Genomic DNA, 20,532 nt, shown 5'->3' with positions numbered 1-20,532 from the left:
ACTTAAAATACCAAGTTCAAACATACAGTTTAATTTGTTGCAGTACAAGCTCTGAAACCTTCCAGGTAAGAAAATTGAATTTCTTTCTTTTGCTTCACCGATTAATTTAATTAAGGGTGTATGAGAGCTGACAGAATTTAAGTGGCACTTCTTCGAGGAGAAAAACGAAAAGGAAAGTAACACCTTTATTTGCATAATTGGCCTTATTTACCTGGGAAGACTAAAAATACGTCTCGAAGGTATATTTCGTATATGAGACGTATTGCACGAAAGGTAAATACGGAACCAAATGAGACGAATCAGTAAAACTTCCGACGAGGTTATAACTTTATTTGGGAGTCTGAAAGACGCATAAAATGAAGCGTTATTTTTGCCCCAGACGAATACTGCGTCAAAATAAAAAGGACGCACAGAATTAACGAAAATATTGTCCTTGTTCACTGTTCTTTTTGTGAAAGTGACAACAAAATCATCACAGAAATGAAAAGAAATTATCTGATGATGATTTTGAATGACCCGTTGAAAACGTTCTTTACGTAAAGCCGTCGGTGCTGAATACGTTTCTAAATCTAAGCACATACTCTGCAAAAGGCTTTAATGTACTGCAATTGCAAGTTGTAGGATAACAGATCGCGTGACAAATAAATTGCAAATGAGGAGAAACATTAAGGAAACACGAGATCCAAACTGATGGTTCCGACAATGTTTATTCTCGCACAATTCACCGTTATTACGAATTTCGCATGATGGTAAAAAAAACAAACAAAAAAAACAACAATTATAATGCAAATTACCTTATATTTTGCTGGTGGCGTCAAGTTGTTTTTCTTAGACTCAACAGGGAGAAAAACAGCACTGAATAACTAACATTGTTGTCAGATAATTTACAAGACTGAAATACGTTTGCTTTTTTTGTAAAATTCTTAGTTTTGGCTAATACTACCATTTTTTTTTTTAATCGCTCTTTACATGCAAATTTGTTCCTAAGCGCGGGGGGAAATTGATTAAGTAGATGTGAAATTGATCATGGAGAGCAGGTTTCACAATGTAAGTTCTATTCATGTGAACTCTGTTTTATTTAATATTCCTTCCGGTTTTAACTGACAAAATCGTACTCGATGTAATTCTTTCTATGAGAATCGCAAAAGAGCAAAACAGTTTCTTTATAAACCAATCGCACGAGCTAAAACATATAAAAAATGAAAAACAGGATTCTCGACCTCAAGCTTGGCCACGGTACGTCTTTTTCGCAACCTGGGGAAGGAATCAATAGCAAAGCGCAGCGTGGAGCAGCCCGGCAGGAGGGGGAAGGGGTAAACGAGACTCCCGACTCAAGACGGAGACTAAGACCGGGAAGAGACGCTTTCGACGCATTCTCGTCCCCAAAGCCGCTTGTCCCTCTTAGCCGGCTAAACCTGTGTACGAGAAACAAGTGGCTTAGGGGAAACATGATTTGATTGGCTGGATTTCAACAAAAGGAACAGCCAACCAAATGAGCTGTTTTAAAATCCCTTTGTTATATTGGAGTTTGAAACGGTTAATTTGTTTCGCTCGATTTAAGACTTCCGTTGTTAAAACTGTTATAAAATTGCAAACAAACGGCTGATCAGTGATTTGTTTTGGGCGAATCTCTGCGAGCAAGAATTGTCTCGCATAATGTGACAACAGCGGGTGGGACAGGGAAGATTTTGCCACATTTTCTAGATCTCTTCTGGAGATGAAAGTGTTGACAAATAATGCGACTCAAATCAAACATTACATGTGCAAACATTAAAATCTTTACTAACGAATTGCGTGCGAAGCTGTATCACTTTGAAAATGAAGCGAACTTAGGCCTCTGCTAAAACAACAGGGTCAGTGAAATTTCTTTGTCCTTTTTCGGAGCTTATTTACAAAAATGAAAAGCGATTATAAGCAGACATCAGCTTGCTGACTTCCTAGCTGTTCGTGTAACCACGTGACCCAAAACATGCTTGAGGACAACCTATAGACAAAAATAACGAAATAGATAAGTTATTTCGCTGAAAATGCTAAAATTCTCGACACTGACTTGTGCTAACGTTAGAAACAACGTTAATAAAACTTTAAAGACGTTTGGACACAATAACTTCGGCCTTTATCGGTTTTTAAAAAGCCAACGGCTTTCTAACGGTTCACAGTTCTGTGCGTGCTACGCCAGCAAAAGATACAACGACCGATAAGTGATTGTTAACCACTTAATGTAAGGCATATACGTTTCTATCAGAAAGTAAAAATAAAAAAAATTTCCTAACTGGCAGAATTTAAATAAGCTGCTATAACAACGGCGGACACAGTCCGGGTTGCCATGAGCAATAGTTAACTCGGCTGCGCCAAGTTGACTATTGACTCACATAGTCTAATTGTAAAGTAGAGATCCGAAATTTAAACAAGGCACAGAAAGGTGAAACAAGTTGTATTGCACTGAAGCTCTGCCAACCCATGCAATATTAGCCGGATTATGAAAGGAACTTACCGAAATGTCGTCGTCGGCGGAAAACTGGTGCCCACAATCTGCCCAGTGACAGGCTTCCACTGTGCCCTGCTCCATCACGTGATACTCTAAACAGTGACGTAATGAGTCAATAACAAAATGCATCAAATTCAGGAAAGAAGGAAGAAAAAAGAAAAGAGAGAAACACAAAAAGAAATTATAAAAGCCAAATCAGAGTATGGATAATCAAAACTAAAGATTAAAGGCCGTAGTTTGAATTTCTTATACGAGCCAACAGAAATGAGGTCAAGGAGTATAAAAACGTGTTCTATGTATTCACAGATAGACAAAAAAAAATAAAGAGTAAAGTTCAACCATAACGTTTCGATGTCGCCATGACAACATAATCTTCGCTTTGTTGTGTAGCTCAGATTTCATCACATTCTCACAAAAAAGCTTGGAGTTTGTACTTAAAGAAGAAAAAGAAACAATTCATGAAATAGCTGCAATGCATAGCCCCTATTATTTTTTGCAATCACGACTGTCATGCAATCATATTTATCACGTGACTGTCATGTAATCGTTACTGTCACGAATTCATAACTGTCACGTCCTGATACTTACCTCGTATATGATTCTTGAGATGCGCGGCGACGCCAAAGTTGAGTTTACACTCTCTCCACTAAAAAGAAGACGAAAATTGAAAGATAAGAGAACATGGAAATAACATTTTACAGACAGAATGTGTGTTTTAGAACGCAACGCCATTTATTACAATTTAAAGCCTATTAAGATAAGTAAGTGTGAGTTAGCTCGAAACAAGGATTGTAAATCGTATAAATTATACTAATATAGTAATTATTCTAATAAATTATAATATATTACTTTACCTTACAAGGATGGTAAACCCGTAAATCCAGTTTAGCAGCCACGACAGAGCCATCACGTGCTCCACTGTAAATCTGTTGACAGAAAATTTACCCGATTTAGAAATAATTGATACCATCACTTAAAAGGGCATGCAGAATTAGTGATACCAAGTTTAACAAGAGCTCTTAGAGCTTAAAACTGCGCTGGTCACGTGACCACTTTAGGGGAGCCATGTGGAGGGAACAAAAAATGCACCCCCCCCCCCCATCCCCTCTACCTGCGTCAAACAGTGTTGCGACTGACAAACAAAATGGTAAGAAAACAACACTCTGTGTGACATTTCATGGTTGACTAGTTCCAGCTGCAATTAATTATTTTTCTTATATGCTAATGCTGGCCAAATTTAATTTCCACGATCCTGATCCATGAAGCCAAAATATCTATTAAATCAGCATCCAGTGTTGTATAGAATTTCGTTTAAACATTGATTAACTCGCTCCAAAAAATGGAATTTTGAAGCAAATAGTAATTAAATCAAATTTGAGAAGAACACTTGAGCTGGTTTGAGCTGAACGGAAATTCCCCGGGGAATTAATTTACCAATGACGCAAACTTTGCATGTCAGGGCATGTTTGTCTCTGTGGATTTTCTTCAGACTTCTGAATTAATCCTCTTGATGACACGGCTTGTAAAATAGATAACGCTAAAAAGCAAACATTTCACACTTAACATGCTTGGATTTGTTAAGTTTCCTTTTGTAGCAGATGTATAGCTTTTAAAACATTGCGTGATTCTGGCCGATCGTCGTCAATGCCTTGTGAAAAAAAAGTGCAACGCTAGCACATTCCACAACACAAACGTAATGGTGTTTAAATAAATGTAAATTCTGGCCCGCTAAAGCGTATTTTTCTTTCATTGCATGGAATTTTAGTAATTTCTTTGATTTAAACGCTTCAAATCGCTTCAAAATCGAAAAAAAGACCAAAGTATAAGAAAATTCCCCATGTTACTGTTTTGTAGCTTCTAAACATTACGTGACTTAAAGTTTGACCGAGTGGAGGTTTGGGTCTGGTCACCGACAAAACGACGACGAAAAAAAAACAAGAAGCTTGTAGAGCTTAAAACTGCGCTGGTCACGTGATCACTCTAGGGGAGCCATGTGGGGGGAACTAAAAAATGCATCCCCCCCCCCATCCCCTTTATCTGCGGCATACAATGTTGCGACTGACGACAAACAAAATGGTAAGAAAACACCTTGTGTGAAATTTCATGGTTGACTAGTCCCAAACGCAATGAAATATTTTTCTTATATGCTAATGCTATATGCTGGCCAAATTTAATTCCCACGATCCTGATCCGTAAAACCAGAAAATCGCTTATCGCTTTTCGGGCGAAAGTTTACAACTATTGCCCCTGGGTCTGCAAGATCAATTCATAAGAACGTCTGGCTTCACGCCAGGAACGTAAGTATCCGCGAGAATTTCGACAGTATTCCTTATTCACATAAAACTGAAAACTGGCCCAATGACAATGTTTCGCAGTTTCTATAAAGTTAGTACTATTTTTGAACCTCTTCAACAGTTCAAAATTTATTTGACCCTGTTTCGATTCGGTTTTCGTATTACAATAGGCGGTTGTAAAAATGCAGCGTCTGACAAACTTTGTGTGACATTTCATGGTTGACTTGTTCTAGCCGCGATTAATAATTTTTCTTATATGCAAATTCTGGCCGAATTCCCACGCGCGGACGCTGAAGCTGTTTTTAGAACAGAGGGTATTTCCCTGGCATACCGAATGACGTAAGCGGTACAAGTCAGGGCATGTTCGTGAAGGGAATTTTTCTTTTTATCTCTAAAATCCTTTCAATGACACAGCCCCCCCCCCCCAAAAAAAAAAATAGACTACCCTTAAAAGAGAAATACTTTGCGATAAATTTGTTTAGTAAAGACCAAAGGATTCGCAAAGATTTGAAAGGTAGCTTATAATAGCTTTAAAACATTACGTGACTTGAGCTCTAGCCGATCGAAAGTGAAACTTGTCATGTCAGCGCATTCTTTTACACCAACGTAATGGTATTTATTCACAGATTCTGGCCCGCTGAATTATATTTCTTTTTGAAAGCGTGGAAATTTAGTGTTTTCCATGAGTCAAACGCTTCAAAATCGAATATTTCACACTAAACATTCTTTTTAAATACAGAAAATAAGAAAATGTTTCTATTTGTTACTGATTTGTAGCTTCTAAACATCGCGTGACCTGAACCTTGACCGAGTGGAGGTCTGCGTCTGGTCACCGACAAAACGACGAAAAACAAGAGCTCTTAGAGCTTACAACTGCGCTGGTCTCGTGAGCACTTTAGAGGAGCCATGTGGGGGGGGGGGAACAAAAATTCACCCCCCCCTCCCCCTTATCCCCTTTACCTGCGTCGAACAATGTTGCGACTGACAAACAAGATGGTAAGAAAACACCTTGCGTGACATTTCATGGTTGACTAGTTCCATCCGAAATTAAACATTTTTCTTATATGCTAATGGTGGCCAAATTTAATTCCCACGATCCTGATCAGTGAAACAAAAAAATCTTTTAAATCAGCATTCAACGCCAGCACATTCCAGGACACAACCGTAATGTAAATATGTCTGAATTTATCAAAACCAGGTCAAGGAAATTTTCCCCGTTTTAAGCGAAATCGCTGTAAACGCGTTTTTTTCTCGCCAGAAACTATCTCCAAACTCGATGATATAAAAACTAAAGGGAATGTCAGTCTTTTTTTTCTCTTCTCCTCTCTCTTCTCTACCTTTCAGCGCTGTATTTCTTTTTTTTTTCCGCTTTCTTGTGGCGTTTTAAGCCAATTCGCCCAGTAACGTACTTGTTCAAGAATACTGACGTCACTTTTCTTTGACCCGGTTTTGATAAATTCAGACATATGATTCAATAGTATGACCGGAGAGGCTAGTGAATGTTACACTGGAGCAGGGAAAGCCTGGATTTCTCTCTGGATGCATAGAAAATGATTGATTGTAATTCGAGAAGCTCATTCTTGGCCTTTCCGGTCATACTATTGATTCAATAGTATGACCGGAGAGGCTAGTGAATGTTACACTGGAGCAGGGAAAGCCTGGATTTCTCTCTGGATGCATAGAAAATGATTGATTGTAATTCGAGAAGCTCATTCTTGGCCTTTCCGGTCATACTATTGAATCATATGTCTGAATTTATCAAAACCAGGTCAAGGAAATTTTCCCCGTTTTAAGCGAAATCGCTGTAAACGCGTTTTTTTCTCGCCAGAAACTATCTCCAAACTCGATGATATGAAAACTAAAGGGAATGTCAGTCTTTTTTTTCTCTTCTCCTCTCTCTTCTCTACCTTTCAGCGCTGTATTTCTTTTTTTTTTCCGCTTTCTTGTGGCGTTTTAAGCCAATTCGCCCAGTAACGTACTTGTTCAAGAATACTGACGTCACTTTTCTTTGACCCGGTTTTGATAAATTCAGACATAATAAATGTAAATTCTTGCCCGCTAAAGCGTATTTTTCTTTTAAAGCATGAAATTTTAGTATTTTCTTTGATTCAAACGCTTCAAAATACTTCACACTGAATTTTTTAAGTAAAGACCAAAGGATTTGCAAAGATTTCAAAGGAGGCTGGATAGCTTTGAAAAATTAGATAACTCGAGCCGATCGAAAGTGAAACTTGTCATGTCAGTACATTCTTTGACACCAACGTAATGACATTTATTTACAGATCTGACCCAATGACAATGTTTCTGTACTGTTAGTATTATTTTTGCCCCTCTTTTGGTTTTCGTATTACAATAGGCGGTTGCAAAAATGCAGCGACTGACAAACTTTGTGTGACATTTCATGGTTGACTTGTTCCAGCCGCGATTAATAATTTTATTAAGAATTCCCACGTGCGGACGCTGAAGCTGTTTTATTAAGCACAGAGGGTATTTCCCTAGCATACCGCATGACGTAAGCGGTACAGGGCATGTTTGTGAAGGGAATATTTCTTCATATCTCTAAAATACTTTTAATGACACAGCCAAAAAATAGATTACGCAATAAATTTGTTTAGTAAAGACCAAAGGATTCGCAAAGATTTGAAAGGTAGCTTATAATAGGCTTTAAAACATTACGTGACTCGAGCTCTAGCCGATCGAAAGTGAAACTTGTCATGTCAGCACATTCTTTGACACCAACGTAATGGCATTTATTTACAGATTCCGGCCCACTGAATTATATTTCTCTTTGAAAGCGTGGAAATTTAGTATTTTTCATGAGTCAAAGGCTTCAAATTCGAAGATTTCACACTAAACATTCTTTGTAAAGACAAAGAATAACCATTTGTTTCCATTTGTTACTGATTTATAGCTTCTAAACATCGCGTGACATAACCTCGACCGAGTGGAGGTCTGCGTCTGGTCACCGACAAAACTAAAAAAAATAATAATAATAATAAACCCCGTGCAGAGCAAGAACTGCGCAGCGCAGTTAATAAACCCCGTGCAGAGCAAGAACTGCGCAGCGCAGTTAAAAAGCCACACGAGCGTCCGTAAATCTGGCGTTTTTCAAAAGGCTGAGGAATCGCCTTTGATCTGAGGGCTCAAATCACAGCAAAACCGCCTGTATAAAAACGGTTTACTATACTTACCCTCCCACCATTCACATGCACCGAGAAAATCATATCCATTTGGCCACCATACACTTGAAGGAGTTCTGCTGTCTGTAAAGAAAAAAAAATTATAAAAATTAGACTCCACGACAGCTTCTTTTCCCTCGGAAAACATTTTGGCGGGAAACGAGAGGGAGGCACGCGCGGAGCTCTCATTCACCCTCGCACCATGCCCTTCTCGGGAAGCCCTGTCCCTAAAACTTGAAAACGCGTTTCCTTCCAAGCTCAAAACACCAATTCTCCTTACTGGTTATCTTATGAGAATTTGGTGTCACATCAAGACAATATGCTTTAGTTGATGATTTCCTTAATTCTCACCACCTGCCGGTTCGACAGAGTTTTGATATTAGGATCGCTCTCCATTTGTGTGGAAAAACTGGTGAATTTCCGGCAATTGGAACAGTACAATTTTTCAGCAAACTCAATGGTAAGGGACGAGTGTGTACCATTTGAAAACTTTCCAATCGAAAGGATCCTTCCATTTCCGTAGGCCCCATTTCCTGTATCTTCAGTGTTATGGTCAGCAGGGGACGTAAAAGAACCCACACACTTATCGTAAAGAGTAGGGCACGGAGTTTTGGTGTTGTGGTCTGGTCTTTGCCTGTTGTACTGTGCTTTCTATGAAATGCTTGGGGATATTAGCTGTATAAGCTACTTTTCAAATCCGAGGGTAAATGAAAGTGATGTATGTATGTATGTATGTATTTCATTTCCCACCTGAACAGCCGCGTATTTCATCGACTAACATGGTAACAGTGCGAAAAAGCAAAATGCTAAAGTCGTATTCCGAGCATTCCGGTAAAAAAAAAAAGAAAAGAGGAATACCTCTGAAGGTATTCCATTTTTTCCCAAAATTTCTAGTGGGAAAGAACCGGTCCATCTGATTTTTCACCGGAACAACTGGTTTCACCGTACAAATGGAAAGCGCTCTAGGTGTTGATCAAGCATTTTAAAAGTAACGTACCACAAGATCATAGCAGCGAATTAATTTGTCCAGGCATGACGTCACTAGCACGCTGCCCACTACCTGAAGACCGCTGACACTCATGGTGTGGCCCTCAAAGCATCTTAAAAGTTCTCCACTCTGCCAATAAAAGCAAAAAAAGCACATGGAACAGTCTGATTTTTGTGACGGCATTTTCAGTTCCGTAAAGGCAGCACATTCTAAACAAACTTCTAATTAATTATATTCGAATTCATAAAAAAGATGAGCCATAGATTTTCTTTTAAGTTTAAAAGAAACCTGAAAAAAAATTTGTAACAAAAAAAGGAAAGTAAAGAACAGAAAAGAAAAGAAACAAATCTTGCAAAAATCAAAATCCTGCAAATCTTTATCGCACGCTTTTGTTAGCATACAAACATTAGATTAATCACCGTATAAGACTTACATTCAAATTATGAGCCTGTACTTTCATATCGGCTGATCCACTGTACAAAATATTTTCCACAACCTGCAAGTAGAGATATGGCATTGACCACATAGGAAAGATTTGAACCACCAGCTTTAACAATTGCGCTTAACGAATAGCGGGACAACTGGTGTGAGAGAGCAGCTTTCCTGTAGTACTGTTAGACGCTGGGCTAGGGTTAAGCCTGACACTTAGCAGAACGGAAACCGGAGTTCACAGCTGGCCAGGAGCCCAATGGGCTCCTGAGCTGGCCCATTAAGCAACTTGGTTCCGAAAGAGGATTTAGTGAGGAACAACTTCGCTTTATCGGAAGTGTATTTGAAACATGCAATGCTAACAATAGACAGATTCAATCTTACAGCGCTGATAACATACCTGCAGGCATAAGACTGTCATGTTGTGATCGCTAAATGTTCGAAGGAGAATACCAGACTGATTTAAGAAAGAAATAACAAGCTGTTAGAACTAAAAAGTAGGAAATAAGAACTGTACATGTGTTTATTCATAAGTCGTCCCATACGGGTGGAAAAGAATGTTAAAGGAGCTATGTCACGGGGATTTTGCAGAGTTTTGGTCTAAACTGTTCTGAAATTAGTGGAAGGCAACTTTATACCCATAAAAAAAAAAACATTTTCTTTGAACATCTAAAGGAATATATAACCTTAATTTGCGGATAGAAATCAAGCTTACGGCTATAAATATCGATTTTTTGAAAACGCGCTGAAACAACTTGAAAACGTTAGCCTTACTTTTTCAAGTTGCAATCCGTTTCCATTCGAGCAATCCGCAGCCAAAGATGCTCGTTAACAGTTTCAGTGCTCTAATATAGCAATTTTTAATAAAAATGGACTATTATTTTTAGGTTTCCTGCGACACAAATATATATTTTGGATGTTCAAAAAATCTGGTAAAATCCGTGACGTAGTCCCTTTAACATTTTTGAATCTGAATGTTTCTGTACTTGTATTGGGTAAGGAAAGCTATTGAAATGATCAGTCCAATTGCACGTAAAGCTGAAATTTGTCGCACTGTAAATTGATCCAGTTAAAGTTGTAGTTTAACTTCAAGCAAATCAACGAGAAATCTTACTCTTCAAGTACTCACTCCATGTAAAGCACGCAAATGAAATCAGCGTTATAAAGTGACAATATAAGTTACAAATTGTTTTATTCCGCTGTGAAAATTCTACCGGCAACACTTAAGAGGCTACGTCAAATTCTCAAGTTCGTCGTTCATAATCCGTCAGTCTTAACCAAGGTTTCGGACAAGAAGAATAACAGGGGCTTGGGAACGAATGTACATTTCCCCGCGCTCTCACGTGAGTTCAGTTTGTGTTGCGTTCTTGCCAAAGCTGTTGAGTTTCATTGTTCACTTGAAGCTTGTGTAGTTCGCTCCGACGAATTGTTGAGTTTCAACGATTAATTATCATGTTGCCTTTAGTTTTTAATGCAAGATTTATTTGATTATAAGAAAAGACAATTTATATCGTTTGATAGCGTTGTGAAGCGTAGCAAATTAGTTTAGCTCGCGTCCACAATGAATTCAAAGTACCTTACAGTCCCGGATGGCGATAGTAGAGTCAAATGAGCCAGAACACAGAAGCTTTCGCTGTCCCTCAGTGGCTGTGGTAAGGCAACTGACTCCACGAGGCTCATGGCAGTGAAGACGCTCGAGCAATTTGTTACTCTATGGAAATAAAAAGAAGAGAAGACCGCTTAGGAAAAGAAAGAATCTAGTTCCCATGAATTTACCGAGAAACCTGGGAACGAATAAGAATTTCCCGCGCTTTTGCTCGCGTCACTAATCATTGCGTGCTTGCCAAGCTGACGCCCCAAACAGACTATCATTTTTCAATTTGAGCTCGTTCAGGGTGCACGGATTGGTGAGTAACATGGCTTACTTTAATCATTTTATCCGATATTTAGCTCAGTGCCGTTGACTTTGATAATAATAAGGGAAAAACAATTTTACTGACTTTTCAATTTCGCCAATTAGTATTTAAAATAAAAGTAGCGAACTAGCTTTGTTCGTTTTCAATATGGAACACTATTGTTCTTTGTAATCGTGCATGTAAACTGTAGCGCACGAAAAACATCATCGATTTTTCCTCGTTATTGTAACTGTATTTTCACTGTCTTTTCCGTATTTACTATAGTTCTTATTCACCGTGCAGAAAAGGTCTGTAAGGAGAATCTTGACCGAGGTCGTGGGTACAGACCGAATGCAGTAAGGTCTGTACTCATGATTGACGTCAAGATTCTCCCATACAGACCGACTAATTATATGGCCAAAGAAGAAAATTTAATTCGCCTAATGTAGACAGTTCGTACTCACTGACTTTTGCTTGAGATTGGAGACGGAAAATTTGGACAAAGGAAGGTCGAGCTCACTTTATACTGGTATGTTTTCAGTTTCTCTAGCCTCCTTCATTGACTGACAAAATTAATATTCTTACAGACGTTTGAGTCGCTCTACGTCGTGCTAAGTGCTTTTCGGCTTCTGGCCTTGCAAATAGTTCGCAATATCTTCTCTAGCTGGTGTTAACTGAATTTGCCAAAGTTCGCTTTTTGACTCATCTTTCAGGATATTTAGCAGAAACAAATCCATGGTTTTCTCATCGCAAATAAAATGTAACCAGTCTAGAAGGCGGTCCAGATGGGAAGACCAAGACCGCGGTCAAAATCGATTTTACCAATCAAATTCGCGAATTTCAGTTCTTGTGAGACACGGCCATATGTATTGTATTATTTAGGGCCTCTTTACATGAGAGTTTTCGTCCGGGATGACTTTCGTCCCGTGATGAATTCATCTCGGTGTCTGGTCATTTTCTTGTTGCTGTCTACATGATTTCGTCCCGGGATGAGTTATTTCGTCCCGGGATGAACTCATCCCGGGACGATTTCATCCATGTCCAAAGCACCGGAATGAAATGTCATCCTGGAATGAAACGTGACGAAAAACGCCATGTAAACAGTCTTTCCGGGATGAAATGTATTAATGTAAGCATGGGCGAGATTAATTCAACTCGGGCGGGACGACTTACGTCCCGGCATCCCGGGATGAACACGCTAATAACATAAAATGAAAATTTTTTCATCCCGGGACGAAACTCATCTCGGCTCTCGTGTAAAGAGGCCCTTAGAAGCTCGAACTAGAACGCATTGAACGATTTTATAAGGTTTGCATTGTTTTTTTTTTTACTCTCCTAAAATCATTAAACTAATATAAGCCAAATGTTAATTGCACTCGTTGCCGTTACTGTATAATACACGACTTCTTTACTCTCTTGAGTTATCAAGTACAAGAGGAAAAGAGATCTTGAAATAAAATTACGTTTTTCCCATATTTATCAGAGAGCCTTTTCAAAGCGATCTTTCTAGTTAATATGTAGCGAATGTGAGAGAAACATTCATGGTAGTAGATTTGAAATCGGGTGAAATTTAAAATTCGAGATGTAGACAGTAACGGCAGCAAACATGGCCCTATTTCAAAACGAATACTCAATGCCAGTTTATGAAATAAGGTGAAGTTTGCAAAGGGGTTGCGCCCGGCACGGGGCAAATGTTACGCGACAACTTAATTTTTTTAACGATTCATTTACCTTATAGTTATTACAAGAATATTTCGAATAACAAAATGTTTTGTAAAACCGTCCGTGCCAAACTGTTTACACAAAAATTGACTATGTAAATAGATTTTCAAACCTTAAAAATTTTCATTCCATTCTCCGATCACTATATAAAGTTTCAACACTATATTCGAATTTAACTTGAGAATGATGACATGGAGTCATCGAAACGTCGTTCTAGTTGTTCTTCACAGGAATATTCGAGATATAAAATAAAGCGTTGTTTGGGATTCTTGTCAACACCTGTCTATTGCAGATCAATTGCATGTTTCAATCCCCGACACCGAGTCCAGTTCACACGCAATCCGTTTATTAGTTTTCCGTTGCCGTTTTCAGTTTGTTTGTTTGTTTTTTCTGCTGAACTCACTTTCCTTGCTTGCAATTTTTGATGTATACGATGATTAAGTAACATGTCTACAGAAAGTCACGAAGCATCGAGAAAATATTGCCCTTCCAAATTAAATTCTTATTTGAAAGACTTCGGTGCCATGACTTCCGGTGAAAGTGATCTCCGAGGAACCTGGAAACGAATTAAGAATTTCCCGCACTTTTGCTCCCGTCACGCACTAATCATTGCATGCTTGCCAAGCTGACGCTCCAAATTTTTCAATTACAACTCGTTTCAGGGTGCACGGATTGGTGAGTAACACGGCTTACTTTTTTAATTTTATCCGATATTTACCCAAGTGCCGTTGACTTTGATGATAATAAGAGAAAAACAATTTTACTGACTTTTCAATTTCGCCAATTTGTATTTAGTAAAGTCATTTGTAAAGTATTGAGAACCAGATTCGTTTGCAGTTTTCAATATTGAACACTTTTGTTCTTTGTCATCGTGCAAGTGAACTGTAGCCTGCGTTGCAGACGAACTAAATCCTGGTATATTCCTGATATATACCGAGGTTTTGTGACACGTCCGGCTGCGACGCAGGCTAGTGAACTGTAGCGCACGAAAAACATCATCGGTTTCTTTCCCCGTTATTGTAACTGTATTTTCATTGCTTTCCCGTATTTACTGTAGTTCTTTAGTATTAACCGAGCTGGAGGTTTGTATGGAGAATCTTGACATGGAGTCATCGAAACGTTGTTCTATTTTCTTATCGCTCATTTTTCTTCACAGGAATATTCGAGATATAAAATAAAGCGTTGTTTGTGATTCTTGTCAACACCTGGGCCCAGTTGTTCGAAGGGTGGATAACGCTATTCACCGGATAAATCACTATCCAGTGGATAGCGTAGTTTGTTTTGTTAACATTTAATCACTGGATAGCGATTTATCCGGTGGATAGCGTTATCCACCCTTCGAACAACTGGGCCCTGTCTATTAAAGCTCAATTGCATGTTTCAGTCCCCGACGCCGAGTCCGGTTTACACGCAATTTGTTTATTACTTTTTCGTTTCCAATTTCCTTTTTGTCTGTTTGTTTGTTTTTTCTGCTGAATTCGGTTTCCTCGCTTGCAATCTTTGATCTATACGATAAAAAAGCTAAAATTTAGTGACACGATTTCAGAAAGTTACGTAGCATCGAGAAAATACTGCCCTTCCAAAAAAAAAAATATTTGAACGACGTGCGGTGCCATGACTTCCGGTGACAGAAACTGATCACTTCGACCTCGACAAGCAACGGATAAAATTGCGCGAAAAAAAAAAAAAAGAAAAAGAAGAAACTAGACGAGGAGAAACTAAAAATACCAGTACGTGCATCAAATACCACAACTGCCGTTCCCTAACTATTTTAAGTTGGTTTGAAATCTAATCTTCTACCAAATGAGAGGCGGTAAACTGTTGAAACGAGCTTTTCGACATAATCTCGGGTAGGGAGGTGCGGCCCGGCCTCCTAAACCCTGACCCTGTTTAAGACACGAACCTCTGATTTTCCTACCCTGTTTAAGACAGAATGCCAATTTTTGATACCCCGTCCACGACATAAACAAGTATCTCACTGGCTTTGTTGTAATCGTGAATTAAGCTAAGTATCAATACGGAAATCAGCGTAAGTCGGAAGAATTTGTGAAAATTCGGCTTGTGGCTAAGGTTGTATAGATTTACAGCTCTGCAGGCGTATAAGCCTATCCTGTTTGACATTGGTCCATGTAAAGATACCCCGTTTAAGACAAAAAGGGGTGAAATATATACCCCGTTCAAGACAAAAAAGCCTGAAAACCATACCCTATCGGGCCGCAAGTCCCCGTTAAGCCCTTATAAGTGCCCCCCCCCCCCGGGAGTTTACTCAGGCAGTAAAACAGCAAAGAAGTACTACTAAGTCAAAATTACAGCAAAGTAAGGGGAAGATTAAACAGCAGATTGTGAACGGTAAAAAATGGGCTGCATTGTTCAAGATGGGACATTTATAAAGACAACATTTGAAAAGTGTTCTCACTCTTTAAAATTTTTTCTGTGTTCATTATTTTTATAAAGTTCTTTGGCGTTCAACATCCTTTTCTCCAACGAAGTGAAGTAGAAACATTATTTTTGCAGCCATCTACAAAGCCGGCTTAGTGAAGCTTTTTGAAAAAAGGTTTGGATTAAGGCTGGGGAAAGGGGATGTTTCTATTGGGAAATTGGTGGAGTGGGATATCCGGATGTAATTTTCTGTTACCGGAAGGGTCTTATAAGCGAGATTATCACGTTGTAGTTCACGTGTGCAGACCGCAGAATGATAATTATACTTTTTTGCCGCCTGCAGGTAATTTAATTGGGTGCAGAAGAGGCGGACGGCTATCCAGTTTCTATAACATTCCTTAGAGGTCAAGTTCGCATGATACATAAAGCTCCAAACACACCAGTTTTCACAGAGACATAGGAAAACTTGTTCCATCCTTGGAAGAAAAAAGCTTGCTTTCATGTCAGATACGACATCAGATGAGAGGTGCGATGAGCTATTGGAAACAAACGAGAAACCAGACAAAACTGCGAATCAAATCCACCACAAGGCACCGCCGGACGGGGGCTGGGGATGGGTTGTGTGTTTTGGCGCTTTTATGGTTAATTTCCTGACAGTCGGACAACAAAACTCGGCTGGTGTAGTGTACTCGGCACTCTTGAACGAGTATAACACGCAAAGAGGAGAAACGGGTGAGATTTTCTTATTTTTTCTGTTGATAATCAGTCTTGTATAATTGTCCAACCGACTACAATGCACAAGTATCCAACGAGATAGAAACCAAGGTTCGTTTTTAAATCAATGACCGTTTTCACACCAGAGACGCACAAATCGTCTTAGTGTGAAAACGGGACGGACACGATTTTGGACGTTCAAGTCCTCTGAATTTGTCCGTCGATTTGGCCGTCTAGGAAGACGATTTTTTGAGGACGTCTGAAAGCCGTCTCAAATTCACACTTGATGAACAAATCGTCAGACGACTTGTCCGTCTTCTTGTGTGAAAACGGCCAATGACAATCAACCGCCCAATCGGCGTGCGAGTTTTCTCTGGGCTACCGTAAAATTCCGGTTATAAGCCTTCCCGCTTATAAGCCCCCCCGGTTATAGGCCCATCATCCTGGAAACAAAAAAATTCATCCGATTATAAGCCCCCCCGGATATAAGCCCCCCTCTACCAGATGACAGTACTGAATAGGGCTAAATGTTGCTTTATTATGCGTTTTTAACTTAAAAACGTATTTCCATCAACACTCCTGTGGCTCGTTTTGAAACGTTTTTTTCATTCCGCTTATAAGCCCCCCCCCCCCGGATATAAGCCCCTCCGCTTATAAGCCCACCCAAAACCCCTTACGAAGTTGTATAAGCCCAGGGCTTATAACCGGAATTCTACGGTATGCGATTGAAGTGCAAATGACAGGGAGAAATATTTTCAGGAAAATTTCCAGTTAAATATGCGTTAAAATTGCTTTTGTGAGCCAGATAAAAGATAATCTTTACAGTGCGGGTACTGTACCCTTAGGCCATTAAGACAACGAAACCTCTTATCGCAGACCAGAGACAAAAGACCTTTCAACCAATTTACTGCGGAAAATCATGCCGAGTTTAGATCTGGTGAATTCGGCAGACTCAACATGCCAAGTTGGAGGTCAGGACCCAGTTGTGTAAAGGGTGGATAACACTATCCACCGGATAAAACACTATCCGGTGGATAAGTGTTAACAAAACTACAGTAAAAACCCGCGAGTAAGAACCTAGTTTTTTTCAGGTAATCCTAAACAGGTTCTTACATAAATGGTAGTTAACACAAATTTAGGCTATTTAGGTTTTTAATAGGTTCTTATTTTTTGCGGAAAACTTTACAGAACCTTTAGTGATATTTGGCCTATCATTTGTATAAAATTTCCATACCACACAAGTATTTATGTAAAAATGAAGCACTAATCATTCAGAACATGACATTGTATACATATACAGTAAAGCCTTGTCCAAACTTATTTTCCCAAAAGTAAAAATTTTTATTCAATTTTAGAAAATAAGAACCTGTTTTCAAATTTTAGGCTAAATAGGTTCTTATAAAAATGGGGTCTAATTTGCAAATTTTAGCCTAACAGGTTCTTAAATGTTAAGTTCTTATTCGCAGGTTTTTACTGTACTGCACTATCCACCGGATAGCGATTTATCCGGTGGATAGCGTTATCCACCTTTTGCACAACTGGGGCCGGACCTTTGATTTGCAAACAATACCATTTACCATTCTTTACCGGAATACCTAACAGCGTGCCTTGTCGATGGTAAATGTGCAATAATTTATTTTCTCTCGAGACAAAGAAACTACCGCAGAACAAGGCTCATTCCAGAGAAAAGGTAAAATCTGTTATCGAGCCTAGTAGTCCATCAGAACCGGTGCTTAACTCGGTTTCTGTAGCATTAAGCGGCTAGGAGTATTTCTACTTCCTCCTGGACGAGATGCTAGTCCATCGCAGGGCCAACCCCAGCAATGTCTAATATATATATTTTTTATTTGACAGCATGGGTGGCATCGCTAGCCTCCAGCATGATGTATCTCTTCGCTGCTGTTGGCACCTCCCTTGCTGAGCGTTATGGAAGCCGAGTAGTCGTCATCATTGGATCTTTTGTCTCGGCCTCAGGCCTCCTCGCCAGTTCCTTTACAACAACACTTCAACCTCTGTATGCAACTTATGGCGTAGTTTGGGGACTGGGAGCAAGTCTCGGCTTATTCCCCTCGCTTGTGATTCTGACCAAGTACTTCAGAAGGCGCCTGGCCCTTGCTTCGGGGATAGCTCTAGCAGGAGCCGCGTGTGGGACCCTAGTTTACGGCCCTGTAATACAGTTTCTAACATCGAACTACGGTATTGCAGTGACATTTCGTATTCTTGCAGCTCTTCAAATTGTAATGTTTCTATGTGGCTTGACATTCAGACGAGTGGAATCTGAAGGCGGGAAAACTCGCGGAAAGAAACAGAGAAAACTTAACAGCAGTTTATTCAAGAATAGAGGTTACGTCATCTGGCTAGCGGCGCTGTGTGTGTTTATGCTCGTGTTCCTAGTCCCCTTTGTTCATTTGGTAAGTTCTCCTTACTGTCTTCATACATTTTCTGTGCGTCTCCTTGGGAGAATTAGGTTTTCAGGGAAGATTTTTGATTAGGTGCTGTCTTCTCATGACCCGTCTCCAAGTAACAGTTTTATCATTGTAGTGAGAATTACAAAAAGGAACACTCTTTGTAGTAAGATTGTTTTAGCAGGAGAAAATAAGGGGACAGAAAGGCTCTCCCCTAATTTCTTTTTCTTGGCCAAAGCTTTAAGTAAGACTGAAGCTTTTTGCCACTATTTGCCTACTGTGCTTTTGAACTTTTGTTTAACAAGATGAATGGGGTTTGATCTCACTCGCTGACAAAGACCAGCAGACGTCCCGCGATAATACCTATTGAATAGGATCGTGCAATTTTGAGAACTTTCAAAACTAAATGCGATTTTTTGTTTACTTTATTTATACTTAACAAAATTTTACTGTGTACAGTGTACAGAGGCCAATTTTACTATGCACGCTTGCCTCAACATAGGTAGTTAAACTGTTCCATATTCAAACCAGTTAGTCTGAAGATAAAAACAAACAAACAAACAAACAAAACAAAAAAGTTTCGCCTCCTTGAATGAAACAGAAAATCGGCCTTAAAAATTTAACCAACCACGCGAACTTTCGTATCACACTCTGTTACTCAGTTCTGCATCCTATACCCTCATAATGCACTCGTCATTGATCAATCAGAACCTAAACAATTCGTTAAGCATATTATAATTATGAACTAGAAGAGATTTACAGTAAGTTGCATTGTACTGAACTCTGCCACATAACAAATGAATTAGTGACATCAATTTAATATCAATTTGTTACTCCTCTTTCGTCTAGGTTCGATTTGCTGAAGACAAAGGAGTCAATAAAACCAATGCTTCTTTGCTAACAGGGTACTTGGCTTTCGGTGTCCTTGTCGGGAGTATTACATTTGGTTTTGCATGCGATCTTCCTCGATTTAACCGCCTCAAAGTTTGTCAAGTAACACTTTTTCTGATGTCCCTCTCCTCCTCCCTCGTCACCATAGCAACAAAATACGATTGGATTTGCGTGTACGCGTTCGCATTTGGCGTGCTCGACGGCGGTTACGAGATGTTGGTACCCGTTATCACGCGAGATCTCGTCGGTCCTCGCAAAGTCGCGCGTGCCATAGGCGTGCTTTATTGTTTGATGGCCTTCCCTAAGACGCTTGGCCCGCCAATCGCTGGACGGCTTTTCGACGTGTCTAAAGACTATAGCGTTTCTTTTTACGTGACTGGCGCTGTAACCATGTTAGCTACCTCCATAATGTTTCTTTTAAACTGGATTCCACCCGCCGAAGACCGCAAAGAAATAGTGATGAGACCTCCCGAGAACGATGACGACCCACATAACAGCGACACGTGCGACGGCCTGGAGCAGAATTTATCGTTAAAAACCGCTAGTGGTTTGCGGGCGCAGCTTTACGGTTCCTCGGTATGGCTTCCCATTTTCTTCGCTAAAAGTAGCGGAGAGTACATTTACCTCGAAAAACTGACCGTTGTGTGATCTGATTTGTGAATAAGGAGAGTTTCCCAAAGAGGCAAAGCAGTCAGAGTTGAATTTACTAGCAGAGCTTGGCGGGGTATCTAAGCAACGTTGCGCATGATCTGACGAGAATACACGCTGGGCAACGCACAGCTGGCGCATCGACAAACCCTTAGCGAAACTGTTTCAAGTTCGCAGTTCGCAATCCGTATTCACCGTCCCCAATCTTAACCATTTCCCCTTTTGATTTAATACTAGCTCGTTGGCGTTTTTCTACTCTAGTAGAATGTTATTTTCAGGTTAATTTCGATTTGAAGGCTATCTTGTATGCTACAAAAAGAGTTAATAAACTGTGACACAGTTCCTCTAGAGATGAGAACACACGCTATATTGTCAAGAAACAAGTAATTCTAGTTATGCGAGGCAAGTGCAGATAGTCGACTACTAGCTGTTATGTGCAGCACGCATTCTAGAATCCACAAGCAACGTTTTCAGCAATAAATAATTACAACAGACAAAAA

The 20,532-nt window shown here is 39.6% G+C and overlaps 2 protein-coding genes across 5 annotated transcripts in view; one reads left to right on the top strand and one right to left on the bottom strand.

The window, feature by feature from the left end:
- Positions 1 to 20,532, top strand: part of LOC144629849 (monocarboxylate transporter 10-like) — a 27,773-nt gene extending 7,241 nt beyond the window's left edge. For 2 of the 4 annotated variants that reach the window (XM_078488070.1, XM_078488069.1), the window contains 3 exons: positions 15,718 to 16,106; positions 17,943 to 18,499; positions 19,343 to 20,532. In XM_078488070.1, the coding sequence (XP_078344196.1) occupies positions 15,875 to 16,106; positions 17,943 to 18,499; positions 19,343 to 20,032 (1,479 nt within the window). In that variant the 5' untranslated portion in view covers positions 15,718 to 15,874 and the 3' untranslated portion in view covers positions 20,033 to 20,532. Of the gene's footprint in view, positions 1 to 33; positions 66 to 11,240; positions 11,286 to 15,717; positions 16,107 to 17,942; positions 18,500 to 19,342 lie in introns of those variants that run through there. The other 2 variants (XM_078488071.1, XM_078488073.1) reach the window with 2 other exon arrangements.
- The window catches only part of LOC144630749 (uncharacterized), a 35,221-nt gene continuing 16,488 nt past the window's right edge, over positions 1,800 to 20,532 (bottom strand). The window contains 9 exon segments of the mRNA XM_078489118.1: positions 1,800 to 1,984; positions 2,495 to 2,580; positions 3,077 to 3,134; positions 3,343 to 3,414; positions 7,974 to 8,045; positions 8,959 to 9,078; positions 9,383 to 9,445; positions 9,779 to 9,835; positions 10,955 to 11,089. Coding sequence (XP_078345244.1) covers positions 1,922 to 1,984; positions 2,495 to 2,580; positions 3,077 to 3,134; positions 3,343 to 3,414; positions 7,974 to 8,045; positions 8,959 to 9,078; positions 9,383 to 9,445; positions 9,779 to 9,835; positions 10,955 to 11,089 — 726 coding nt within the window. The 3' untranslated portion in view covers positions 1,800 to 1,921.

The sequence above is a fragment of the Oculina patagonica genome, chromosome 11 (genome assembly GCF_052425735.1).
Source record: "Oculina patagonica isolate OP01 chromosome 11, crgOcupat, whole genome shotgun sequence".
NCBI lineage: Eukaryota > Metazoa > Cnidaria > Anthozoa > Scleractinia > Oculinidae > Oculina > Oculina patagonica.
This window is presented reverse-complemented; position numbering and strand designations above follow the sequence as displayed.